This window comes from Leuresthes tenuis, unplaced genomic scaffold (genome assembly GCF_036924035.1).
Source record: "Leuresthes tenuis unplaced genomic scaffold, fLeuTen1.0.hap1 SCAF_5, whole genome shotgun sequence".
In the NCBI taxonomy this organism is placed as follows: Eukaryota; Metazoa; Chordata; class Actinopteri; order Atheriniformes; family Atherinopsidae; genus Leuresthes; species Leuresthes tenuis.
The window spans coordinates 4,306,182-4,334,062 of record NW_027325359.1 but is presented as its reverse complement, the minus strand read 5'-3'; the positions used below and the strand labels follow the sequence as shown (position 1 = coordinate 4,334,062).

General features: G+C 40.0%; 2 protein-coding genes across 3 annotated transcripts; one reads left to right on the top strand and one right to left on the bottom strand.

The window, feature by feature from the left end:
* Nucleotides 1-68: 68 nt before the first annotated feature.
* On the bottom strand, nucleotides 69-18,653 carry lrrc56 (leucine rich repeat containing 56). Of its 2 annotated transcripts, XM_072385541.1 has the most exons (13): nucleotides 18,479-18,653; nucleotides 11,289-11,462; nucleotides 10,009-10,096; nucleotides 9,538-9,598; nucleotides 8,302-8,398; nucleotides 7,653-7,850; nucleotides 4,669-4,846; nucleotides 4,351-4,581; nucleotides 4,090-4,157; nucleotides 3,478-3,620; nucleotides 2,978-3,177; nucleotides 2,552-2,894; nucleotides 69-1,100 (listed from the first exon to the last, which is right to left on the bottom strand). In XM_072385541.1, exons 2-13 carry the CDS (start codon nucleotides 11,451-11,453, stop codon nucleotides 935-937), a joined length of 1,938 nt encoding a protein of 645 aa, XP_072241642.1. In that variant the 5' UTR covers nucleotides 11,454-11,462; nucleotides 18,479-18,653; the 3' UTR covers nucleotides 69-934. The 2 variants fall into 2 exon arrangements, with proteins under 2 accessions (XP_072241642.1, XP_072241643.1); XM_072385542.1 differs by lacking the exon at nucleotides 18,479-18,653 and having other exon boundaries at nucleotides 11,289-11,571.
* Nucleotides 12,838-27,539, top strand: LOC140306910 (GTPase HRas). The gene is made up of 6 exons (XM_072385548.1): nucleotides 12,838-13,103; nucleotides 21,177-21,315; nucleotides 22,171-22,349; nucleotides 23,721-23,880; nucleotides 24,448-24,572; nucleotides 24,774-27,539. The coding sequence occupies exons 2-5, from the start codon at nucleotides 21,205-21,207 to the stop codon at nucleotides 24,565-24,567; spliced, it is 570 nt and encodes a 189-aa protein (XP_072241649.1). The 5' UTR covers nucleotides 12,838-13,103; nucleotides 21,177-21,204; the 3' UTR covers nucleotides 24,568-24,572; nucleotides 24,774-27,539.
* Nucleotides 27,540-27,881: the final 342 nt, after the last annotated feature.

Sequence of the window (27,881 nt, the reverse complement as noted above, 5' to 3'; positions counted from 1 at the left end):
TTACAGCAGGAAAATCAGTCATGAAAATCCTGCAGGTAACATTTACATTCAGAAATACGAACTCTGAGTATGAACGACATCCCTTTTAATATCAACCCAAGTGAAGAAACAATACAGTAATATCAGAAGAATTATCTCAGTATAACATTTCCTCACTCTAAACTCTTACTTGTGTTGATTCTTCGACAACATACTAAAACCCTGACAGGATGGTCAGTTCAAATAAAAGCACATGTTTTCTTGAAAACAAAAAAAGAAAACATCTTTAATTGCATGCACTCCCAGCATCCACAGAGCATGGTGGGAATGAGGAATTATGAGCAATGACAGAATGATTAGCCACATATGGGGAAGGATGGCTCTTTGAGGAACCATCACACAGCTCTTCTCCTGACTTTGTTTTGTGGCACCTCATCTTCTCTCGCCTCCATTCTGCTGCCCCCGACCAGAAAAAGAGTATGTCTGAGTTCTTAAAACACATCTGGAGGAGATAACAGTGCAGAGAGAAGACCTCCTAGAGGAGTTGTTAGGGACAATGTGGAAGTCTTTTTTGGCATCCATGACACATTATCCTTAGATGAATACTAAATTCAAACTAAATGTATACATTTTCACAACAAATGCTAAAAGATATGCTAGAGATCATGTGATGCAGTGGCAACCTATATCAAAACAGTGGACAGATGCCGTTGCTGAGTCAAATGGGATATTAAACGGATGTCAGGTTACAAAGACAACCCAGAAGCAAAACTATCTCACTTTGTTAAACACCCACTGCCTCAACTCCACTCATCTCTTTAACGAGCCTCTTTCAGTCACTGCTCAGACGGGAGGGGCTGAGCTGTACAAAATGGAGGTGAGGAGCGGAATCAAGGATGTACAATCTGAGAAACAAGAAGGGAGACAAATGCTTGCAAGCCACAACAGCCTGGTGTTAATCTGGTTGTGAGCTTCCTCTGCAGGGCTGGAGAAGGTGGTGCTGGTGATGTTTCTGTAGAGCTGCTCTGGCTGTGTGAGGGCGAAAAAGCACTGGGCTGCCGGCAATTTTTGACTTCTTTTTCTTGTGGCCTGAATGCACTCTGGACAAGTCCAAATCCACACTGAAAGATATAGTTAGACATATGTTTCTGTATAACTTTGCACCAACTAATTTATCACAATGACATTTCGATATCACACTTTATCATCCATTTGCAGTTACTTAAATATATATCAAATAAACACAGAAATAGAAAACAATCAATAAGGGGCATTCCCTGTCAATTCAACCGATTTCAATAATGAATAATGAAATATGACTCTTTTTTTTAAAAGTCATACTATTAGTTTTATAAACTAATAAGGAGAAACATCTTGTTAAGAAGTGATACAATGGTTGATTAAAGTAATTGTTTTGGCTTTTTTTGGTTTGTTTATTCCTTAAAACTACATTAAACATCATCATATTAGTGTTGGGAAATGTTTCGACTTTCATTGTTAAAGGGGAACTCCGGTATTTTTAAATCTAGACCTTAGGTAGCTGCAAGTAGCCACATAACAGTAGCTATGTGCTAACAGAGCTATAGTACGAGTTCCTTCATTCATTTGTCTTAAAAAATTGGTGAAATGAAGACAGATAATGCCTTATTTAGAGGTTGCATAGTCCCTGCCCCATTAACTCCGTTATATGGATATACGCTGATCGTGCGTTTTCTAAATAGCTTTCGAAGGACGCCGACTTTCGCCAAACTGTTCTCGGTGAGTAGATAAACGTATTTCATGCCAGAAATAAGGTCTAGGTTTAAAAATACCGGAGTTCCCCTTTAACATTAATTTATATGCACAGTTTTCCATACCGAGCAGTAAAGTAAGAGATAGACTGTGCATTAGTGCATGGCCGTTCAACGTGTCTGCGAGAAGAGATGGAAGCAGAAGAACCCAAAAACTCAATTTTGATCTGCACTTGTAAAAATGACGTCTAAAGAATTGATTAGAAAAACAAGGTTTGAATAAAGATGTATAGTAATAATATGAACTACATTAAAAAAGATTAACAGAACTGAATGTGTAAGTAGAGAATAACAGCTTAGTCCATTTAAAAAAACATGTGCCAAACTGACCAGAAAAACTTGTAGAAAAGTACATTCTGTCCCTGTAAGCCAAATGATAGGAGCTCAACAATCATACACAGTCTTTCTTGATTCCTAAACTTACTAAAAAAGGACATTTTTATTTTTTGGGGGGGGCATGACTCTGACATCTTATATGGAATCTACTCTCACCATTAAAAATTCAAATACATAGAAAGAGAATCCAAAATAAATGTTTTAGGTGGTAAACCCTGATTGAATTAATGTCAAATGACCAATAAGAATCTGGAAAAGGATATTTGTACATGGCCCTGTGATGGACTGGTGACCTGTCCAGGGTGTACCCCGCCTTTCGCCCGATGACTGCTAGGATAGGCTCCAGCCCACCCGCTACCCGATTAACGGATTGACGGTATAGAAAATGGATGGATGGATATTTGTACATATAGATAACTTAAATAACTAAAATGAGAATGTCATACCATGAATTCATAAGCCTTTCACGTGTACTTGTCGGTGGTGGGTGGGGTACATGAGCAGACAGGGACAAAGGAGGCACACTGGTTCTTGTCGTCTGCTGGACCCTTTGGAATATGAAGTCTCTTTCTGTTGCAGCTGGAAGTGTTCCAGGGGCCCAACCCTCTCTGCGAAAATCGGGTAAATGTTCTGAGTCGACGTGGCTGAGACGAAGCCTGCGTGCACGGATCCCTGGCAACTTCCTATTAACAGGCGCTGCAGTGACACTGACAGGAGGGGAGAGCATGGTGTCTGGGGACAGCAACAGTCGAGTCATGTCAGGCAATAAGGCTTCTTGTTGATGCAAGTCTGACAATAAGAAAAAAAAACATCACCACTTGAAAGAGTTTTGTTATTTCTATCTAAATATTACAATAAGATACCACCCTTACCACTTATTTTCAGTGAGCAGTCAGCTGGGGAAAGAGACTGAAAAGAGGAATCCAGTGAGGCAGTATTTAGGTTTTCACTGTGTTTCTCCTCTTCTTCTTCTTCATCACTGCTGTTGCTCAGCATTCTGTCTTCTTCTTCACCACTGTGGTTAATAGCCAGGATCTGTGGTAATCTCTCTTTCTCTATGGCCTGAAGGCGCCTACAAATAAGGTAGGTTAAATCTTTTGTTTCAATCACGTAAAGGTCTATCGAGGCAGCCTATTTGCATGAGGGACAAACTACAAGATCTATAGAAACTGGCAGTGATGAACCTGAGCACCACACATTTACAGACAAAGCCCTCTGTCAGTATACAAATGCACAGATTTGACTTTCAATCCTTGTGCTACTCAGTGTTTCACATGGCAAGGTAAGATAGGAATTCAAAATAAGCTTTTATTGTTCTTTTGTGTGTTTAAAGTGTAAGGAAATGAGTACAATATATGTAAATATTAAGTACCTTCTATGTTGTTTGCTCCAAGCCCTCAGCTCAGCAAACACATTAGTGCGTTCTCCAAGATCAGGCTCCTCGAGGTCAAACGTGTGTTCTGGTACATAGATGGGCAGGTCATGACGGGGGAAAGTGGATCTGGTTGGTGCTGTCTATGAGATAAAGGAGAGGAAGAATGAGTATTAGGAGCAGAAGAAGAAACTAGGAAACAGAGGAAAAACCTAAAATATGCTAAAATGAAGGGCAAACACAAAAGAGACTGTAGCAGTTTGCATGGTTTTGGCAGGAAGAGCCCACAGAATGCCCTTTTGACACAGCTCTTCACACTTCTCCATCATCTGTGTCCTTTCACTGTGACTGTCTTCTCTGGTTTTTGTCTGCCTGCTTATTAGCTGCTTCTGTTTATACTGACATGACATTAAAGAGGTGAGCTGCTGGTGCCAGACAGCCATTATTTTCTGTCACAGCTCATAAAGCTTATCGTTTCTCTCAGTTGACACTAAAGGCTCTGCTGTATATAAACAGTAGTAGACTGACTGATGAAATAGTCTGATTTGGATTTGAGTGAAACATGTTTTCTTTTTTTTTGCACTGATTTGCAGAGGTTTTGTCGTCACCTACCCTTAACTTTTCTCGCCTTGCTCGGATAGCCTGGACTGGGTTTCCACAGAACAGGATCTTGCCAGCTCCTTCAAAAATGAGCAGATGAGTGATTTCAGTAAATCGAAGTATCACTGTCTGACAGCACAATATAGGCCTATTGGTGGCACTGTTGAGTTTGAATTGCTGCTGCCACTTGAAATGTTAACATTTGCAGGCTGATGAAAATAAAATAAAGAAATATCAATTAAACTTAATAGGACATCTTGATTGGTGTCTAACCATGCGTAAGGATGCTGGTTTCTGCTTCCACTGCTGCTAGATCAGAGTCTGAAGAACCAGGTCTGGATCCAGGGGGGGAAAGAACTCCAGATGTCGTAGCTGACATGGGTCTGGAGCCAGTACACGGTCTGAAGCCATCTGATGACAGGGGCCTGACATAGGGAGGACTGGAAGAAGGGTGCATGGCAGAGGTGTGCGAGCTGTAGGGACATCCACTGTCCGCTGTATCTTCTACAAATAGAGAAGCGAGAAACCCATAAAATACAGATGGCTGTTATTGACTGATTTTTCCTGATTGATTCAAAATAACATACAAACCATCTCTACTGGCAGCCTTAGAGGAGCTGCTCTCCTTGATAGAGTTTCGGAGAATGTCCCAGTCTTCTCCTATGGTGCTGCAACAAGGAAGCCTGTCCTCCTCCACTTTTCCATCATCTAGGTAACGCAACTGAGGGACCAACTCCCTCACTGCTTCCCTGTAATTATAGTCTTCCAGCTGAGCAAATGATAGGAGACGAGAAACAAGAAGGATACTGTGAATGTAGCAGCAACATCTTTTATCTTTTAAGATCCAGTGACATCCAACTAGTTAGAATCAGAATTATGTGGAACATTGATAGTAGTTTGAGATAATTTATATTGTCTGTATATTGTCTGTATATTGTATCATATTATTATTATTGTATCATATTATCATTATTAAGTATTAGTTTATGCTATTAACTGGTGATATAAGCCCAATATATATCACTACCAACCCAACTCAAAAATTAGGAAGCTGTGTAAAATGTAAATGAAGATGGAATTAAATTGAAACAGTTTCTTCTTCTTCTTCTTCTTTTGGCCTCTCCCTTTTAACAGGGGTCGCCACAGCGAGTCAATCTCGCATAATCGATTTGGCCAGATGCCTTTCCTGATGCAACCCTCGCCATTTATCCTGGCTTGGGACCGGCACTAGAAATACACTGGCTTGTGCTCCCCAATGGCTGGGCGCTCACACTCACATCAAGGGATAATTTAGAATCACCAATTAACCTAACATGCATGTTTTTGGGGATTGGGGGAAAGCCAGAGTACCCAGAGAGAACCCATGAATGCATGGGGAATTAAATCAAATTGAAAACAGTGCAAAAACAATATCTTTCATGTTGAAACTAAAACCTTTTTTCTGTTAAAATATTATTAAAATATCATGTTACAAGTTATTTTAACTTGTGACATGATCTGAGGACACCAATTACCACAGTTTTGAAATAAAAAGGTTTCCCTTCCTTGGCTGATTATAGGATTACAATCGCTCAAAAGCTTGAGGCCTACCTAGTGAAATCTTTTGTTGTTGTAAGTGTAGAATGAAGCTTGACATTGGACTGCTGAAATAAGCAAGGCCTTCCCTGAAAAAGACACCCACTGTTTGGCAACTTGTAAGTTATTCTGTCGTGCACTTGTGGAGACAAACTGTGTTCCCTGATAATCTGATAATGAATCTCAGAAGTGTTTCTGAGCACATGCATTGATTTCCTCCACAGTCTATAGTGGAAATTACTGAATGTGCCAATTGAGGACTTCCTCTCTTGTGCACAGAAACTTTAAAAAATTCTAATAGATTATAATATCTTAACCTAACATATTATCTTTAGGCCCTACGATGGACTGTGACCTGTCGATGGTATTCTCTGTCACTTGTCCATTGGTAGCTGGGATGAAAAATGGATGTATGGATGTGTATCTTTACATAGTTTATTGTGATGATGAACTCTACTAACTTTTTTTTTTAATAACATTTCACTTTTTAGTGCATTACACAACTTTTCCAGTCATTTTTTGTTGTCCCAGTCCCAAATGATGCATGTTGTTGACATCAAATCAAGAATGAGCATCCATTAAAAAAAGTATATATATACATATATTTATAAATGTGATGGGTTAATAACAAGCGCTACTAAAATATTACACTGAGGTATGTTCTGACATTTGCACAATAACAGATAAAGAGCAAAGATAGCTCAGTAAATCACAGAGCTACTGAAAAATCAAATTAGGGCTCGATACTCCTGGCCTTCACTGAACCACACAGTTCCAGTGAATGAAAAACAGAGCGAGAGGTTGGGAAGGAGGAAACGGAAAAGAAAAGTGGAGGAGAGAGAGATTTAACAGAGAGGAAGTGAGCGGATGGAAAGAGAGAGCAAGAAGAGTGATAGTTTGGCAAAAGCGCAAACCCAAAGCCAACCCCACAGTTACTACAAAGCACAGACCTAATGCATATTCAGCTCAGCATCTCCACTCATTGCCCTAGTTTCCTAATTAATGCTCTGCTAGTGGGTGTAAATAAACACATTCAGAGTGGCCCAAAAAGCTCACAGCTCACTGTGCTGCAGTTTGTGCAGCTTGTTCCATGAGCCGGGCAGCACTTGATTTTTCTGAACTGACCTGTTGTGAATTTCTTTCTCTACTGCACATTCACATCAAATTAATTATGCATTAGTTAGTTTTCCATGACATCATATATGTACTGTACAGTAATATCACAATAAAACTATGCTGTCTGTGAAGACATCATCTCTGTGGCTGATATGCCTGTTTTTTGTTTTTTTTTATAACTCCTGTCTGGAAAGATACTTTTCATGTGTCAGCAAACAAACTGACGACATCCATGATTATCTAAGAAAGTCATGAAGACTGACAGCCTGTTGGCACCATCTAAACCAATGGGCAATCAGAAGCACAAGTTGCAAGACTAAGTTGGTTTTTACAACATCAAGTGAATACAACACTTCCTGTTCAGGAACTCTGCCCAACTCCTTGCTCAAGCTTCATTCAACTCTAACCGTTTTCAGTTTTGTTGTATCTTTTGCCAGACTACAGTTTCTCTGAGCATTGCACCACTTGGTTGTGGTTGTACTTCTGTTGTGTTAAAAATGTGTGAATGTGAACAAATATGTCCACTAAACATCTCGAGATGAAAATACACAACATATTCAAATGTACACATTTTAATCAAATGCTTTCTCTGCATCAATGAATTCCCATGTAGACACAATCGCTGATCTGGAATAAGGTATGGCTTTATGAGCAGCACAGGTATGATTATAGTGGCTAATTTTGGGTATCATAAAATATATAAAGAAATCATAAACAATGCAAATGAATAAATAGAATGGGAAGGAGTTTGACAAAACAGATGGACTATTATAGGTTAAATAAAAGCTAAAATCTGGAGCTAAATCTTGTCTGTTTTCAAATGTTGACGAATGCATATTTCTCATTTGCATCCAGTTAAAAACATTAGAAAAGAATGTTCCTACCCGAGTGGCAGTAGGGTTTGGGCGTAAACACACAGGGTTTCCCTCCAGGGTGAGTGTCCGGAGTTTGAGACACAAACCCAGATATTGAACCTGGACTAAGTCATCCACATCATTCCCTTCCAAATCTAACTGCTGCAGGTTCTCCAGCATGCCAACCTGACTCAGGTCTGACACGTTGTTGTAGGCCACATAAAGCTCCTGGAAACAAGGACAGAGGTTAAAGACAGTTTACAAAGGCAGAAAAAAGAATTAGAGAGTATCAAAAAGTGATAGATTAAACAAATAAAACTAGCAGATAGAAGATGCATTTAACACATAATACCACAATGTTGTAATCTCCAGTGTTACAAACACTGGGACCTGTCAAGCAAAAAGAAAAATTCCCATATATCAATGTTTAGTTTTTTTGTTTGTATTTGTTACATATATCTATAGGATGTGACAATTGATTATCAGGGCACCACTTGAAATGTAAATTGCAATAAATGTAAGAAATCAAATTAAAAATGTGCTTTCTGAACTTTGCCAAACAATGCCTTGAATTGTTCTGATCATTATATAGATTTTTAATCTTGGAAAACACATTTTATGTACTCTCAGAGAACTGATGAAGAGTCTCACAGAGCTATCTGTTACCTATCAAGTCTACCTTTAGAAAGGTGAAAGTAGAAATGCCATCTAGATCTTTGAGGCAGCAACGGGACATTGACAACACCTGCAGGTTTGAAAGGGTGGTTCCCAAGTCTCTAGGAAGACAAAATAAGACAAACTTGTTGTAGAGACAGTTACACAGGGAGTTACACAACGCTGTGAATCATGGAAAAAGCTCTTAAGTATTTTTGTCATTGAAAAGTGAAGCCCTTATTTCATCCCCAAAATGCAGTCCTCTTGTCCACACCCCACCCCTGCTTGGACTTTTCCAGATTAATCTTTTTGAGTTAGTGTATCTTACCTTATAACACCCTCTCTACAACAGCTCCCATAGCCCAGAGCAGGAAATGCTATCAGAGGCAGTGCATGTCCGGCTGGCTCTGCTCTGCTGCTCTCAGGGTGGAGCAGACAGCTCTCTATCTTTTCTGCTTGTACTTGTTTATCCCTCTTTACTTTCTCTAGTAACATTTTTCCATCTACCCTATTATAAGGATAATCATAAAGTGTGTACGAATGTATTTTGCTGGGGTTGTTTGTTGTTTTTCATCACGGAAACTGGAAGGACAATCTTGCCGAAACTGTAAATATTTGCTAACTTTTTTCTCAGACTGTCAAAATTAAAGAGTTGGAAATCCGATATGCCACAGAATGTGTCCAGATGTGAAACAGCTTGTTGAACCTATTCCTCACATGCCTGTATAGCATCTCTAAAACTAAACTCAACATCATATTTGCTGGTGTCTGATTTACAAGATCCAACATGCATCTTCCACACTTAAAGTACATATTGTATGATAAATTCTTGGTGGGAGAGCTTAGGTAAAGTTGAGCAGAAACCTACACCTGCACTGCAACTATATTGTAACTTTTAAGAAACAAATCCCCACGGCTTCCAAACTGCTCAAAGCACTGTCTTACTCTAAGTAACATATTCTATGGTTTCCAGGGACAGTTTCAAGCATAAACAAAACCCCCCTTGGGTTTATCTCTTTTGTTGGAGAAATCAGGGTAGGCTTAAAAGAGAGACATGGCTCCTGACAAAGTCATACAATGAAAATAAGATTAAAGGCAGCACATTTTGTTTTTGTCTTGAGGGTTTTGGTATTGTTGGAGGGTTTTGGTATTGGCAGCTTTTTGAAAGTTTAGAAATCTGTAAAATTCCACAAAGTAACCTGCTTTTCTAGAACACAGACGAGGAGGAAAACATGAGGGTGGCCGGGGATATGTAACTTACCTTACTGATGTAATCAAGCTGTTGTTCATTCTGAGCTGCACTAATCTGGGCAAGTAGGCTCCTACAAGATGATCAGATAAGCAAAGCCATATTTCTCTTTCTTTTCAGTAAGATTCAGAATGATTTAATTTTCTTTCAATCTGGCAACTTGGTTGATTTCCAAATTTTTTTTTTCTGATGTTCAGCCCTAATTACTAAAAAGGAAGCATGACTCACACATGTACAGACAGCGCTCCATCATGTGTGCATTTGTTATTCAAAAAGAAACGTTAGGGGGTCGAGGGTGAGTACAGTCAACATGTTCCAGCACCATTATCAGCTCAGTCATGTGGGACTGGCTGGCACATCTGTTTTTGTCATGCAAACCATAAGCTCTTATCAGAAGAAATAAAGCTCTGAGCCAACACAATATCATTTTACATACTAGGCCATGACACATTTGCAAATGTTTTGACATATGGTATATCTTACCAAAGTTACCCAGTGTGTTTTCTTGGGTGTGTACACAGACCTCCAATGAGGTCACGTGAGAAAGGTCCTGAGTGCCACACAACAATTCCTGTAAGTGACAGAAATTACCAGCTGACCTATAACATCACACAGAACTTGATCTTATCTTCACTTAAGATACAATCTTGTCTACGATCACTTCTTCGTCATTTAACAGTAATCTTAGGCATTCGTCCTTGCTTTGACTTATATTAAATCTATCATTGACAGACTCTGGTCATTTAAATAGATAAAGTCATTCTCATTAAGTCAGATTGTAATGCTATAACATGATACAACAAAAATAGCAAAGTAAAACAAATAAAAACAATAAAATCAGCTCATATGAGCTCAAATTTAAAATAAATAAATAAAGTTACTGTCGTTACACTTCTGAACAGATTTTAACCAGGACATATAGATGCAGTTTTAAGCCCAAATCTGCTTCAAATTTACATGTCAGGAGTTCAACAGATTGTGCTTTCATTTAGGGACCAATCAATGCACAGAAACTCTCACAGTGTCTGACTGTGCATTTTCCCTCTGACAGTATTAATGGCAATACAGTGGTGTCTATCTATCAATAAAACAACAGGTGGAAACAGATGGCGAAGACACTTGAATATAAGTAAAAAGTTGGGGAAATTTATTTTGTCAAATCAGAAAAGGCTGAACTAAAAAACTATTATGGTAATGAAATCTCAATGGTTTCTTGGTCAGAACTTGGATAGAATGATTGTGAAAGTCTGTTCACAGTTGTGAAATTATTCAGTATGACATATAAGAAAAAACAATAATAATATGCATAAATTACAGAACTGCATGAAATTACAAGAACTGTCTGCTTTGCTGAAAGATTTGAAGAATGGCCCTAGGAGTTTTACATAATGTCACATGCTTGTCAATCCATACCCGAGGAGCCAGGCCAAGATATTTATACTCTTCTTCTGTCTGTATTGCATCTTTTTATCACTTTGTATATGTCTATGATCGTGCACTTTTAATTAGAGAAGCCCTTATATAAAAGGCTACTGCCAGAATTATTTCAGGAAAAAAAAAAACACAACATATTACAGTAGTACGTGTAATGTTACTGCATAATCCGAGTTTCCATTGAAAAACAGGTAATTAAGCTACATGTTGTACCAGTGCCGTAGAGAGCATAAAAACAGAATGAACATACTAACAAAATTCAATTTAATGTCACATTATTTATCACTGGGGTGGCTAGAGACTGTAGTTTGAAGTGCCTGAGAACTTACCAGCCTCTCTGGAGAAAGATAAAGTTCCACCTCCGTATCGGAGTCCTCAGAGGGTTTAGTGACAGGAGTTGGGTTGATGTAGCCTGAACCACTCAGCTCAGTCACTAGAACCCGTGCTGTACCGGGTCGAACCTCCTGGGCCACAGACCCAAGAGAGTAACTCATCTCTCACGGCTGTTTGAAACAGATGGTGAAATATTTTAGTTACTCTGGATATGTCATTTAAGATCCCAAGAAAAGAGGAAACTGATAGCGTTAAGTTAGCAATACAAACGTTAACAGTTACGGCTTGTGATAATTTTAGTCAGAAAACGAGTAATTCAACTAATCTAATCTAACTACAAAAGTTCCAATAAAGAAAAATACTAGTTTAATTACTTTATATTACTATATTACAAAAACATTTTACCTGTGTAGAGAATAGCTCTGTCTATACATTTACAAAGTGAGAGCCTACACAACCAAAAGTTTACTTGACAACCGGAGATAACTTCCTGGATACGACCAATGGCTCCCTGGGATATGTAGTGCTCGTGGATGCGAGGCGTTGAACGGAAGGCTTTTAGTATTTGCATGTCTTTCATTGCCACTATTATTATAGAATGATATTTTAACCTCTCTTTCTGCTTGCTTTTTTAAGCAGTGTCGTAATGAGGAGGAGCAGGGAACTCCTGAAGGCATAAGTAAAAACGTATTCATGTAATTTAGGTGCCCCGACTGATTCCCTGAGAAAGGTCCGCCCAGTTTGAATTTTTTTTACCTATCTTAGACCCGAGCAACCACACTAAGGATACTAAGGTCATAACTTTGATGAAAAAAATAGGTTACATTTTGAATAGTAAACAATTAAATAAATTGTTAGTAAATAATTTCTGGCCCACATTTTATCTTCAATGAAAATGTTGAATCAGGGTGAATGTGGCTGACTAGACTTGACTGACACTGGCTACATATCCATCAAATATGGGCCATTTTCTTTTTTCTTTTTTTTTTTTTTTTTGCTTTGGGGCATGCCTGGTCCTCGTAAAACTTGCCATAACTCATGTTAAAGTAGTCATATGATACTGGGGATACTCTGGCCAATACAAAACATTCCCTAACCCAAGTCAAGTCTTGCTTGTGATCTCGTGATCGCCTTTAACAAAGGCCAAACGCAGTATAGATCAGGCCCACATTCTTACATCTGGAATACAATGGAAGATTTGTCTTTTTTATTGATTCTATAGCTGGAGCATTTCACAGAGTCTGTGTATACGTTACGTTTGGATAGGTTTGTGATGGGCGAATGTGGAGTCGTGGACATTTAAAATCTTACAGTCCCCAAAGGTTCGTTCGAGAATAGATATGGTTACTTATTTGGATTTTAGTAGGGATTCATTTGTCTGTGAGATTTGAGTGCCTCTCCGCAAATTTAGGTTTATTTGGTCAAACGGGGGAATTAAGTGGCCGTCTTCGTTTAGTTACCATTTTTCTGACAGCACCCGAACGCTGCATGAACATGCATGGTAACCGGGGCGGTTCTATGTTTGATAGAGCTGGGCGTGGGCTCGATACTCCTCATCTCCTCTGCTCTCTGTGGAAGCACATTGTTCAACGCAGGCTCATCATACCCGGGACTAGTGAATGCTTTGGTGCATTTTAGCAACTGAAAACTAAACATTCATACAGACAAAGGACACAGATACTTCAAGACTGTGGGAGGGACCCCGGGAACATTTTGTGTTGTTCTGAAAGGCAACGGAATTGAAAGATTTTTTTTCTTCCTCTACGGCAGACGAAACGTCGCTCTTGTCGCTAATTAGACCTCTGCTCGTAGTGAGTATACATTTTATAATCCTGTGTCAGACGTATGTCGTCAGTAACGGTTTATTTTTACATCATATTTCCGTCTTTTATGTGCTTTCAATGTTTTGAACACCACAGGAGACTGCGGTCCAATGTTAAAACGTGTTAGCCTGCTATCATAACATTTTAATTCACGCCCGGCGACCTCGAACACTATCTATCCTGCTCTCCACCCCGCTTGTTTTTAATTCTGTATTCAAAAGGACTTAAATGTTCTCCAGTTGTTTTTTTATATATACCTGCAGTTTTTCTAAGCGTTTACCAGCTCTGATAAACAGTCGGTGCTGAGTTCGACTGTTGAAACTTCGTAATGAGACGATAACCTGGCCGACGTTGATTTTCTCTCCATGTTACTTTGAAAATGAAACTGAAGGCATTTTGATGGATCCTGGTTAAAGCGAATTTTTGTTTCCGTCTGCTGTAATGTTAAGACAATCTTGAGAGTGAGGTTACTGGTGCCGATAGTGGCCACACAGACAAATAGGGTGACGCCCCATCACACTAGAATTGAATGTATCACTGCGGAAGTCAGATTCCATTACATAGCATTTAGAGAGATGGTATGGAATAATCTGTACTAGGAAAAACGGCTACAACTGGAAGTTGAAAAGGCAAAACGTGGCAAAATCAGCACTTTTGACTATTAGGCTGTAACAAAGGGTGCAGTCATAAGCTGAGTCAATTCCTTGTCAGAATTAATTGGCTCAATCCTTCATTGTGGCTTCAAACATAGTAGTTTATTTCCTTTTTGCAAGCAAAGCAGTGAGTGGCTTTTTTTTTTTTTTTTTTTGCATTTGCTTTGTGAGATTATTCAGCATATCATCATCACTGCTGACTGAAGCAATCTCATATGAAGAACAAGTGTCAAACAAGGAAATGTATGTGTAATAAACTGCATCAACGGAGATATTGTCTTTAGTTTTCAGGCAAGGTTTGGTGAGAATTCAGGCAGGTGGAAAACTGTTGGACAAAATCCAGAGATGGAGGTGTGATATTAATGAGTTGTTCCTTTCTCTGAACAGCTGTGGCCTGGATACTGCCAAGCTGCATACCAAATAAGTGTGACTCTTCTGAAAACCAAGATTGTACAAATGACAACCTATCCTCTTGCATATTAAAGAGCTCTAAACAGATGTGCCCCCTTCCTGGAACCATAGTCATTTAAGACTTGATATTGTTTTTGTTCCATCTCTACTTGGATGGTATTTCTACAGAAGGATAATTATTTCTTTGAAAAGCTGACTAATGATTCATGGACTCTTCTGTTGATTAATCCCTTCATATCTTGCAGACTGAAGGAACTGGACAATTTTCTCAACTTGCACGGAGAAAAGCTTTTAAGAGTTTGGGGGTGGGGGGTGTCTGATAAGCCTCATGGCTCTTCTAACTGGCAGTCCTTTGTGCGGGGGTCAGCTGGCCTTTTCATCTCTGCTGCAGCCTCCACCATCTCACTCTGCCCAACGAGCTAAAAGGATGACCCAGTGGGGAAAAGGTCACTTGGTCTCCAGTGCCTTTTAAGAGCAGATTGCTTGAGCTTTTGCACATTAAGAGTTATATGAATGTTTGTTAGAGGTGAAAAGAGATGTGGAACTTTTTTGTTGAAGGATTTTCTCTTCAGATTTGGTATTTTCTCCGGCAGGAGGAAATAAGTGGATCTTTTCAGTGAGTTAGGGTCAACTAGCTGTATCTTTAAATTGACTCCGGAGAACCTGACTCGCTTGTGTTGTGTTGGGCTCAGAGAGCAGAGTAGTGATTTCTCAGTTTACAGGTTAACACTTGTGTTTGGATGCTTTTTACAGTGATGATGTCATTGGAGAATGGTGGGAGGGTGTGGTGGGCTATCAGAGCTCTAGCCTGGATCTTGGAGTCTCAGTATCTGACCATGATACCTCCCTAGAGAGGGTCTTCTTACCATCATTGCACCATTAGAAATCTATTATCTCTGCAGTGGTTCTGCCAGTATGGATTCTTTAACCAATTAAGCGCTTTAATGGAGAGCAAAATGCATGTTGTGAAAGGTGGTCATTCATGTGCCCTGCTTCTTGCACCGTGTGGACTGAAATAATGGAACTGACTGCCAGGTTAGATGGAATTAAAAACAAAGGTTTTTTTCTCTGCATCAATTGAAGCAAAACAGGCTTTTAGAATTGTCATTGTTTATATCTTGATATATTTTTCATTTTCCGTGTCAAGCCTATCCCGAATGTTTTTTATGACCTTGGCATATAGTAAGAGTAGCCCTCCCCCGCCCTCAGCCGCTCTCCTTCCACCACCCCTATCGCTGCTGTGTGCTTGCACCCTCCGTAAGCTGTCATGTAATATTATCCTCTTGGACTAAGCGAGGCTCTCGAGTTTCAAAACGAAATGTTAATTTCCAAGACTGGAGGTGCTGTGCTATAAATAAAACTTAAACACAAACATGCTGTGAGGCGTTCGTCGATCAAACGGGGAGCATCTCTGCAAAGGTTTTGGGAAGTTTGGAATGGAAAAGGTCACCACTTTTCTGGCAACAGTGCTGTTGTAGCCTATCGTGACAGTGGCAGGAGAAAACTTCTCCTTCTAGGAGCTCCAATTGCCGCTTAATTGATTATCACTAGTCAGTCTGCTGTAGAATGATTACTCATGTTAGACTCATGTCAGGTGCAGTCTGTAAAGGGAAAAACTGACAATTGTATGACATCATTGTTGTAACATGTTTTTACATGCACACCTGTACGCACACTTTTAGGGGGCGGGGATGATGGTTAACATGCACTGACGGTAATAAGAAGATAATACAGATATCTGAGATTGCTAGAGGAGGGATTTTTGGATTGTGTGCACAGAACAAAAAAAACTCCATGTGTGCTTTAAGCATGTGAAAGGACTGATGCTTGCGTGATATTCTACTCAAAGACCAGCTCAGTTTGAGCCCAAACTGACAACAAGTAGCTTTAGGAACACAACAGCATCTATCAATGATTAATTTTGTCATTCATCTCCATATGTATGTGTGGATTATTAATCGGCTGTTGACTTGGCCTAGTTTTTGAGGGAAGATGGCATGGCTGGCTGCTTTGCTTCCTCCAGTCTCCCAGTAGCAGGCGCGGGTGTGTTGAATTTGCATTTTAGGCTCCAAATTTCAGTCATCTGGCAGGTGTACACTTGTGCTCTGGTTATATAGATGAAATGCTGTGAACATTTGTGTCAGCATCTAAAAAGCTGCGTATCAGTGTGACAGATAGATAGAAGACATTGTTTCTAAAATAACATTTTAAAAAAACATAAAATGTATTTTATGTTAAATATAAAATATTTTATGTTAATTATCAAAAAGGCTCTCTGAGGAATATTTTGTGTTGGCCTCAAAGGAAAAAAGTTCACATTTTAAATGTTCTTTTTAACATTTTAAGCACAATAGTATGACATTAGTTCAGTTTCATTTTAAAAGGGGGCAGAAAAGGAAAGCAAAAGTTTGAGTAAGACTTCTGAGCTCTTGTAAAACAAGGTGTTAGACCTTAAAGTGTTTTTTCCACAGTCATAATAATAATGGAGGTTACAGAGCTTTAAAACAGATGCTGATTTGTCCCGACATTCAGCAGTCATGGGCATCTCAAAGCAGCCACCCAACATCAAAGTTGTGTTTCAGTTTCCAAATTGAATTAAGAAATGGCAGTTGGGTAGGAGCTCAAATAAAAGTTTGGAAGGCCAAGAAAAATGATAGCTCGGCTCGAATAATTGCATTCATGCAGTAATTTAGACAGACCTTCTCAAATATAACCTTTTATTAAAAGTCATCAAAAGAGGACCCTTTCCTCAAAGTTCAGTGTCAAAAGTTTCTCAACAAGCCTGATGCTTCGTAGAAACAAGTCCTGAGGGCAGATGAAGTCGAAAGAAAAAAATATGTGGCCAAAGTGAGCAAGGTATATGTGGAGGGAAAGATATGGGTGCAGAATTCAATGAAAAGACCCCAAATTCAAGTGTGTAGAACAGGGATGGATCAGTCATGGCCTTGTGCTGCAGCTACTGGTGTGTGGAAAATTTACTGTTTGAGGACATAATGGATTCAATGAAATTACATCCAAATCTGTGCGCAAACATTACATGATCTGTTAAACGAAGACGAGAGGAGGGTAGCTGCTGCGAGAGGATAATTAACCCTGTCAGCCCTCAGGCTTTGTTGAAAACATTCAGGTTTTGATTTCCATTACTTTAGTAAGTTTAGATTAGGTTATCCACTTTTTTTAAAATGGACAGAAACGGTTTGCCATGAAAATATTAATACGAGACTCGTGCGGCATCAGACCAGGAAAGTAAAGACATGGATGTGTTGCATCAGGTCAGAATGGGAGGCTCAATCTAAAGATTTTGCCATGGCCCTTAAAGTCTCCGGACCAAGCACAGTCTGGACTTCAAAAGACTCAAGAATGGCTCAAGAATCTCACGGAACCTCTCAAACATAAGGATTAAAATGCATTTTTAGAGCTATGATACCTTCCAAAGGTGTTATTCAAATGTTTGATTTCAGCTCTTAATTTTTTTAAATTTTTTTTTATGACATATGAAAATAAAGTGCTCTCGCCTAAAATATTAAGCACATGTGTTATCTTTATCGTCTTATTTTGACATCAGGTCAGGTTTTACTCTATAAGCTGTTCCCGTCATCAGATATTTTTACTTGGTTTCCCTAAACAGGTTTATTTTTGCCATGACATGCTGGTGTGGGCAGTGACTGAACACTGACGTATAAATAGAGTTTGAGTTGGGTGTCTATTTGCTGGTACGACCTCTGAACTGCATTTGTGGAAAATTCAAGGCCAGCTGACTAAGGATAGTGTTAAGAATCGGATTGTGTTGTGGTTGGTGATGTTGGTGGAAATCAAAGGGTATTACATGAGTAATAACTGAAGAAGAATACATAGTTCCCCTGGTAATGCAACTAATCTTTGCCATCCTGCGATTTTGGCCAGCACCCTTTACTGTCAGAGCAGGACTTTGAGTTGTACAGACTTTATGTAATCCATTTTAATCAATTAGAAAATCAACCTAAATCATCCAAAAACAGCACATTTCACATTTGCTAACTGTTACCTAACTGATAACCGTTTTATTAGCTGGTATTAATTTTAATACATATTAATTTTCAAACAAATAGTGTTATATCATTTAAAATAAATCCAAAGAAGTCGTTTGGCTGTTTTGAGCAATAAATTTTACAGCCGTGCGCTCTCGAATGATCTCTAGTCAAGAATATATGTCAAATCGGAGCACAGGTTCGAAAGGATGTTGGTTGTTTTTCTTTTATCTTTTGGCTTCTTTTCTTTCTTTTTACAGTTGTACTAAAAAAAAAAGCTGGTTGTGCTCACTGTATTTTAAGTAGCTCCCTATGCGACCTGATGTCCATTCCCTGGTTCATAGCCTCCAGTGACCACGATGTTTCAGTGTCTGTCTGCCCTGTACAAGTCCCTCTTCATCGCACAGCTGCTTTTATTTGGTTAGAGGAGGCTCTGAGGAGCGAGGCTGGCTCTGTAAGCTGCACAGTACACCAGGTTGATTTACTTACAGTGAGGTGAAAGGGAGCTAAATGTTTGGCCACAAGATTGAAGGGTCAGTATAATTCCCTTCCTGTTGTGCTTCAGAATTACAGCAGTAAGGGTGTTTTACAAAAAGGTCATTGTTGATATTGGTGATGATGCTCGGATCTGCCTGTTCCACTGAGGCGAGTTATAGCTTACAGGATCGAGGGTGTGCTGCAGGAACATACGGTCTGCGTTTGTATCTATGATTAAAAGAGAGCAGCTAAATGATTATCTTCGGTTAGCAATTCTGCCTTTCTGTCAATCATTAACATCACTGCAGCCGTAATGTCAGCTAATATTAGTCTGCCCTCGCAGCACAGTCGCACAGAGTTCAGACAAAAACAACACGAAGAGGGTTTTTTTGCATGCTGACTCTATTAGAACAACACCACACCCAGAGATAAATGTAGAAGTATGTCTGTTATTTTTTTCCTCTCATTCGATTTGCTTCATAAATAATTTTTTTTGTTATGACCCTCCGTGCTCTCTTATGATTAAACTCTTCAGAGGTTTTGTTGGTTTCAGCTGACACTCATCTGTTTCTACAAGTTGAGTTAAAGATGAACTCCAGCTGTGTGTGCACCTTTGGGATTTAAAGCACAAGCCGGAGGGCGTGTGTGTGTTCTCTGCTCTCTCTGAAGTTCAGCACTCTTTGGTGACCAAGGAATCTGTCACAGATATAACACAGACTGTATTGTTTATGAAAGATGACTTGTAGTGTTCTTGGTATCCTAACAGGCTTAATACACAATAGGGTTAATGATTCTCTTCTTCAGTCCTCCAAAGGAACATTCAGCAAAGTGAAACACTTGAGCCTGTTCATTTGTCCGTGTTTATCTTGTACTCTGAGTGGCTTTGTCCAAGCAATGAGGCAAAAAGAAACTTTAGAGGACCACAAATTGGGGATAGAGTTGGGCAGATGTGCATCTAGGTGTCATGATGTTTTCCCGATTCTGCTTTCAATAACAAAGTTTTTGTTGAAAGAGGTCACGGTTCACCAAAGTGCAGTGGACTGTATCATAATCAGAACAAAGGAAAACAGCTACTCCTGTACCTGGGTGATAAGTCTATCTATCTTTTTTTGATTAGCAATGTGAATGGCATAAAGACATCTAGAAGGAGACTTTAGTCACAGCTGTAAAACAGAAAGAGAAGCTGTTCTGTCAAACCAAAAGCATTACAATGCCAAGCTGAAACCACAGCAGATTTCTGCCACTGCCGTCGCCTCCAGCAGACTTCATTAGAATTGTGCTGTATTTATTCTTGTGAAAGCTTCATGAGAGATATTTTTTTTTTCCAATTCTGATTCCAATAGTTTGATATCATGTCTTTTTTTAGGTCATAGATTTGGTAACGTTTTGGTCATTTTTTGATAAGCTGAGTCACAATTTGGTACAGAGGTTAGTGGAAAACTCCCCTATGACTACCTCAACTACTCATTGGCTTAACACCTGGAATTTTACAGGCTTATAGTGCGATGGTTGGAGTGACGTCAAAGGGTCTGTGCACATCATTGTACTAACTTCTGTTTATGCATGGATAAACTCTCTACATGTGTGGCTCCAGCTTACTCGATGTGCTTGTTACAACATCATTTTCTCACGGCATTTTCTTTTAGTTCATCACATCTTGTGAGCACACCTGAATTAGTTGTCCTACTTCATCGGCTGTACAGTTTGGATAATTGAGCTGTTAAATTTGTTACTGTTTAATACCCGGTTTACAAATGCAGACAATACTTGTGGATTCTTGTAAATGTAATGTTTACCAGTGAATGGTCATCACTTATGTTTCCTCAGGAGATGGATTAATAAATAACATTCCTTGATTTTATGATCAACACAAGCCTGTTACATCCACTAGATCTATTTAGTTGGTTGAATGCGTCCGCAAGGTGCAACAGCAGTCCCACCTGAAGTCGTGAAATCCTCTTTAGACCTCTCCCTCTGTTGCTGTAGATTGATCCCTACAACAGAACCACAGAAAACCACAAAGAAAGGTTCTGCCTTCAGCAGTGAATATGTGCAGGCCCCATTTAACTTTTTATCATTTTTATCACGTGCGTTTTTAGTGCTTTAGATTTTTTTGCGATGCCATTTGTCACCGTTGGCCAAAAGGTGTAAATAAATAAGGTAAAACCTGAGTGATGAGGATCTGTGTGCCACTGTCGTGCCCCTCCTTCTTTTCTCCCGCTTTGTACCCAGCTCTCCCTCTCGTGCACTCTGCTGCTCACGCTGAGCGGTGGAGGATTGGAACATTGAGTACCTTCAGCACATTTTTCAAATTCCCCTTTGAGAGTCTCAACCTCAGCCCTACTGTACACACACTCCAACACAAATGTTTCTCGCCAATGTCAGATGTTTTGTCTGTAGCCGTGGACCACAACATGGCAGTTTAGTGGCGGAGGACTGCTTATCCTTATAGGTTTGTTTCTGGCAGGACACTAACTTGCACCTTTTCTGCTTTACTTTCTTCTCTCCAACAGCGGTGTGTGGTGAGCAGCAGCGGCAAAGATGACCGAGTATAAGCTGGTGGTAGTTGGAGCTGGAGGCGTGGGCAAGAGTGCACTAACCATCCAGCTCATCCAGAACCACTTTGTGGATGAGTATGACCCCACTATAGAGGTATGACTCTCATCTGGATGTTCTACGTGTCGTTTCTGTGGGTCATCTCTGGGTTGACTTGGTGAAAGCTTGATGATGATATTGCTAAACAAAATATATTATGTCCACTTTAAATGTTGTGTGCTTGTATTATTTCTGCTTTTACACATTAATCAAAGATGGGCAGTCCATGTATAGTTGATCCACTTGTCTGATGTAAATCTCTAAGTCATATTCAGTGCTGAGAAGTATTTTTTGCACCCTACTGAGATGACAGCTCAGCCTAAACTAAGTTACAGTAATTGAATTAATTGAATGTTGTGGTCAGGCTTGGGAGAAATTCCTAAATTTGCCTCAAGACAAGCTTTACTCCACCCTTTTACTCGCACTGAGAGACTTGCAGAGAGAGGCTAGCGGGAATATTTTTTTTTCCGCTCTTTTCTCTCTTTTTCTGCCTCTCTGTCTTCATGCTCTCCCTCTTTCTCACCACGCCTGCCTCTGGCCAGACAATGTCCTTTTTGTGTATTTGCATTCCTGGCCCCCATGCTCTAACAAACAAAGAGGCAGCACTCCATGTTTTTGTGACTGAATGTTGGATGGCTAAACATTGGTTCTGATACCCTGCTTCTCTGATCTCTTGATTTTCATTGATCTGAAATTGGACAGGGCATTGATAACAGATATAGGTTGATATGCGGTATACAATGTTTTATACAGTATCTGTGTCTTTTTACTGTATGTACATGCTCCTTAGCCCAGAGTGAACAAGCCCAGCAATGTGACTTCAACAGTGATGGACTACCAGTTGCCTTAAATCTCATCTGTTTTGGTTGCGACATGACTGTAAACATTTGAGTTTGTCCTTTTTTTCTTCAGGACTCGTACCGCAAGCAAGTGGTGATTGATGGAGAGACCTGCTTGCTTGATATCTTGGACACTGCAGGTCAGGAGGAGTACAGCGCCATGAGGGATCAGTACATGAGAACTGGGGAGGGCTTCCTCTGTGTTTTTGCCATCAACAACACCAAGTCTTTTGAGGACATTCACCAATACAGGTGAGTTTAAGAGGGAAGAGGGTTGTCAATGTTGCAGATATGATCATGTGTATTTGCCTGTCACTTAGGGTGGAGTTTAGACACAAAATTATTTGTAAGTCCTCCTCCTTGCTCGTCTGTTCATGCACTTGTATATGCAGTGTGTGCTACAGGGACTCCCACGGGGTCTGGAGGTACAGGGGCGTGTATACGTGTGTGTGCCAGCTCTCTGCAGTAGCAGGGTGATGTCATGCTGTAGCATTTAACACAGCTAAAGAAAGCTTAGCCCCCAACTGGAGGCTTATAGCACGATGCCAATGAAATCGATCCTAACTCAATTAGAGGAGCAGGCAGAGGTAGTGCTCCCAAGGACAGGGAAGGAGAAAGGGAGGGGGTGGGGAGTTTCAGTTGGAGATGACAGTGCTCTCTATCTTTGCCACATTTGGTCTTTCATCACATTGAACACTTGTTTGCCAGTCATGCATGTCGCAAGTAAAATGTTTGGATGCATTTATCATGCAGTTTTGCTGGATTTTGAGCATACTTCACATCTGTCTTGATTACCGTCGTCGCAGCCCCGCTGGCTTTAACACAACTGTTGATCTTATGTGAAAGCACGCATAGGTTTTGGCTTGGTGCTTGAATAGGTTGTGGCCCAGTTAAAGCTGTTGAATTATTAAAGGATCTTTGTATGTTTTCAAAGGAAAAGATTGTTGAATTTTTCTTTTTTTTAAACTTCTCCCTGTTGTTGGTACCTACTCGCTGCACAGGCATGGCAGTACAGTGCTATACCATGCTCAAGAATGTCAGATGAATAAAAATACATTTGAAATACCTACTCACCAGCCGACAACAGGTCTGTGGTTTAAGTGTATCAAAAGCCGGAGCAATTGAGGTCTTAATCGCTGTAAGCAGTGACTGCAAATGGACCAGGCTGACTGTGCTGGAGGTATCCTGCTGTACAGGGGCTGACAGAGAAGGGCTGAGCTGATTTGACCCATTCGTCTCACTCAGTCCTTCCTGGCTGCATGGCGTTTGGCACTTGCTGCTGTAGTGATGAGGTAATGCTGTTTGCCGCCTGCCTGTTGTCCATCCCTCCTCCCCCTCCTGTTTCTCCCCACCCTCCTCCTTCAGCAGTGCAGTGCAGTGCAGCGCAGCGCAGCCCAGCACAGGCAGGTCCTAGATCTTCCTCTGGGTCCCAAAGTTCCCTGGGTGGTTGATTCTCCAGTGGTGGAGTTGCTGTTGTTTTTGAAGCAGAGAAGCTCCCAAACACTAAGACTTGTCATGGTTGTTGATTACACTGCTTGGATGGCTTAAATACATTTTTTTTTAATCTAAATTTACGTAAATTAATTTTCATCAACTGTAACTTTCTTGTTTTCATTTTCTTAGAGAACAGATTAAACGGGTGAAGGACTCTGATGATGTACCCATGGTGCTTGTGGGAAACAAATGTGACCTCCCCGCACGAACAGTGGACACAAGGCAAGCCCAGGAGCTAGCTCGCTCCTACGGCATCCCTTACATCGAGACCTCTGCCAAAACACGACAGGTAGGTAATGCACAGGAAGCATTGCACCAACTCACCGCACTTGTATTCTGATGGAGGAACCCCAGTCTTCTCTCCTGTTATTCTAATTATTACAAGCATATTCAAACTCACGCAGCAATGTGTGGCCTGTGGTGTGATGTGATTTGTGCTGCCGAGAACGTTTCATTTTGCCACAGGCAATGACTCATAGCCAGGTTACCTTGGCTGGAAAACAGAGCTGCAGTATTTGAAAGGCCTTATAAGGACTAATTGCTGCATAGCTTTCACTGTCTGTGACTCACTTTAACGCATTATGTGGATAAAGACAAGCTCACATTCATTGTTAAACCTGCAGAATCTCTGTCACTTAAAAGGAAATGCAGTGACTTATCTTCGGTCAAATTTTTTTTGAATAACTGAAGTCTGAAATGATAAGGGTTGCCATGGTAATGTTGCCAAGTGTTGTGTACACCTTTGAAGTTACAAGTCAGTTATAAAAGGTGCATTCAATGTTCTCTGCTCATGATTGATGGCGGAAAGAGTCAGTGTCTGTCTGTAACCTTTATGTATGTTTGTTTGTGCTTACAGGGAGTAGAGGACGCCTTCTACACACTGGTAAGGGAGATCAGGCAGCATAAGCTGAGGAAGCTGAACCCACCCGACGAGAGCGGTCAGGACTGTATGAGCTGCCGATGCGTTGTATCATGATGCAGGTGAGACATTAGAAACATGGAAATAGTGATCCGATTCGTCTGTTATGCTGGAAACTCCTTCCACGATATTTATACATCAATGAATGTTTATTGTAAGAAAAACCTAATGTGAATTTTAGTTTAAAACACAAACTTATGTCTCCCAAGAAAAGTTAAAAATGCACTAATGTCTGCACTGTTGCTTGATATTTTATTTCCTAGCTCTCAGTACATGTCGAGGAGAAAAGCTACAGCGCAACGTGGCAGCATGGACACGAAGAAAGACAGATAAAAACAAAGATCAAATACAAACTTTATCAAAAAGAGGATGATTGAAGCAAAAGCTCTCAAGGAAACCACCAGGGCTGACTGGACCATAGACTTTTGTGGAAAGGAGGATTTTGGACTACTGCCTTAGTGGCTATGTGAACTAGCCCGGCCTGGTCCATTCTTTTTTTGTTGGTCCACATTGACCTGTGAGCAGTACCACTATTGACTCCGTCAAGCTGGGTTGCTCCACATCTTTCCTGCTAACTTATTGTTTTCAGTCTCAACACTGGTTGTAAAGGGGGTGTCTCTTACCTCGTTCCACCTTGAAGCCTAATTCCCCTCCTCCTGCCTCGTCGCTGTAAGGACTGACTGTTTTTAAAAAAAAAAAAAGGACTGGAATGGACATTTAATTTCCCTAACAAATCTCACATTAATAACCCACCACCCTGTGTTGGATTCCCATGAATGGCAGTGTAGTCCCGTCATTGTACTGGATACAGCAGCTGAAGGCGGATGTGGGAGAGACTGTCATTTTTTTGTTGTTTAACAATTAGCCTATGCTGTAAAAAGAAAAAAATCTCAGATTTGTGTTTTTTTTTTTTTTTTTTTTTTTTGGTATGAAATTTGCTTTGTGTGAGTGTGTGTGTGTGTGTGTTTGTATGTGTGTGTGATTGGTAGATTTGAAAGCCACTGACCACTATAAGTGAGCAAGGGTGCTTACTTCAGATGGCACCTGGTTTGATGTTTTTATTGACCTTTTTTGAGGTAAAGTTTCTTCTGGAATAGATGTTTTGAAAGGAAAATACAGAGATGGATGGATCTCAAGGATGCGGCTACCATGACTATTTGATGATTAATCGTGAGATATGTTTGCAAAATGTTAATTGTAATGGCTAATGTACGTAGGTTCTGGTGCAATAGGACTCCAGTTTCCAAACTATACAAAGTGTTGGGAATAAAACATCTCTCACGACTACTAATTCTTCTGTTTTACTTTGGCTTAAAAGGAAGGGTACAGAACATGGAAAACCAGTTGTCATCTTTGCTTTTATTAAAGAAGCAGAGACTGGATACGGTTATAGAGAAATTTAGAAAATGAGTTTTTATTGCATTTCAGTAACTAGGATTTACAACTATTGTTTACTACTTGGTGATAACTGCTATTTTTAGATTGCAAGAATGACTCCTTTTGGATAATAAGGCTCAGGAATCAGTGTCTTGGAACGTCTCAACTAACAACCCTGGAAACCAGGGTAAGGATGTCACGAGTGGGTTTTGCAGAGTGTAACGCACAAGTCCTGCCTCGGAGTTGAACATCAGTTTTTCCACACATACCGTACTATCCTCAAACTGCTCCTCTTTCTCCACAACCTACTGCTCTTTCAAGGAACAATACCAAATCAGGTGCTAATCTTATCAAAAACCATATTTACTGTATATGTGGGACTATTGTGTGCAACCGGTGATGGATAGTGGGTTATGGGAGTGCATTGCTTAGTTTATTAATACTGAAAGGCTTGTGCTCTCCATAACTGTATTTATTTGTTGCCTAAATAAAAGACTGATCCATGTTTTCTTTGCCTTATCTTTTAGCTAGTGTGTACCTCATGTTTGCGGCTCGCTCTGCCCAAGATGATAATGTTTACTGTATTGTTTATGTTTTAATATGTGCGCGACAAAAATATACTTGTGTGTTCAGATGTACAGAACTTGAAAGACAACTCACGCTGCCCTGATAGTTTGCTCGCTCTCCAATAACACCTGTCTGGATGAGATTTACTTTGATATTAAGAAACAATATATACATAAACCTTGAGTCATAACCCAGTGTAAACCAAGTTGTCAGAATGATAGTATAAACATGCTGTGGTAATTCCATTTTGCACAGATTATTCTCCCAGATTGAACTGGTCTTAAATGGTGATGTCATGGACACTACTGGCCTATCTTGGACACATACGTAAAATACACACCTCAGACATTTTAAAGGTGTCTGTGAAAGACGTCGAATATCTTTTGGCCATTGTTTTTGTACAGTTAAAATTACTTGTGCCAGAGCTTACAACAATTTGAACAGTCTGGTATTCTTGTGGATAGTGGTGGTCCGCTTATTATTCGGTGAACTAATTTGGTGGTGTGGAGGAAGGGCACAAACTGTGAATGTTATTCTTCGCGTATTGTTTGAAAGAGGCTTTATGTTTAAATGACTGAGATGGTGCAAGGCATGATCCCTGGCCCCACTTTTCACTGTCTTTCCCACCTCTGTCTGTTTTTTCATCCTTTGTGCTCAAATATGATTTTTTTTTTAAAGTGGCATTTATAACATGTAATTACAGTCCTGAATGTATGCTTGTCTTTACCCTCTCAATCTCTAAACAGCACACCCACGATAATGTCATAGAATTCCACAAATCTATGCATTCAAACTCCTGTTGCTTTAGAATAACAGCAGCATGTTATTGCAATGCAAGCGACCCAACAAACCACTGGTATACATAAATGTCAGACGACCAGGTGAGCATGACATAGACTGTACGGACCATTGGGGGATTTGCACAAGGAGGTCGAGGGCTCAAGGGCTTGTTTCTCCCCTTGCAAACTGTGGAAGAATTTTGTGTAAAAAATTTCGGCTGTTCAGCTATTTAAGATGTATTTACCCTTTGAAAATGTGGCAAATGTATTGCAGGACGAGAATAAAGATGTCAAAATGAAACTCAATTTAAATTTCCTTTTCATTCTGAAATGTGAGATTTGCTGCCACCTACAGGATGATGTAAAAATCTCTGAGAATAAGAAGACGTGCAGGCTGAGAGGGACAGCTCTTAAAAATAAAAGGGAACTCTGATCAAAATAAAGAAAGAAATGTTCTTGACAAAAAGGAGCTCATTTTATAACGCAAGGAATGAAGCTTTTTACGGGTCAGTACAGCTCTGACTGAAGTGTTGCACAATGTGGTGTAAAACGCGTGGTAAAGGTTCAAAGGGCTGTCATAAATGTTGTGTTTACTCAAGAAATTAACAGTCAGTGGTGCCCTTTGTATGAAGTTTTAGGTTGTAAAAG

Coding starts and splice junctions, on each gene's coding strand:
- lrrc56 (XM_072385541.1), bottom strand. CDS start 11,453: ATGAGTTACTCTCTTGGGTCTGTGGCCCAGGAGGTTCGACCCGGTACA. Junction 4,847..7,652: donor CAAACCCTACTGCCACTCGG/GTAGGAACATTC, acceptor TCATTTGCTCAG/CTGGAAGACTATAATTACAG. Junction 3,178..3,477: donor TGGAGCAAACAACATAGAAG/GTACTTAATATT, acceptor CCTTATTTGTAG/GCGCCTTCAGGCCATAGAGA.
- LOC140306910 (XM_072385548.1), top strand. CDS start 21,205: ATGACCGAGTATAAGCTGGTGGTAGTTGGAGCTGGAGGCGTGGGCAAG. Junction 22,350..23,720: donor GAGGACATTCACCAATACAG/GTGAGTTTAAGA, acceptor TCATTTTCTTAG/AGAACAGATTAAACGGGTGA. Junction 23,881..24,447: donor CCTCTGCCAAAACACGACAG/GTAGGTAATGCA, acceptor TTGTGCTTACAG/GGAGTAGAGGACGCCTTCTA.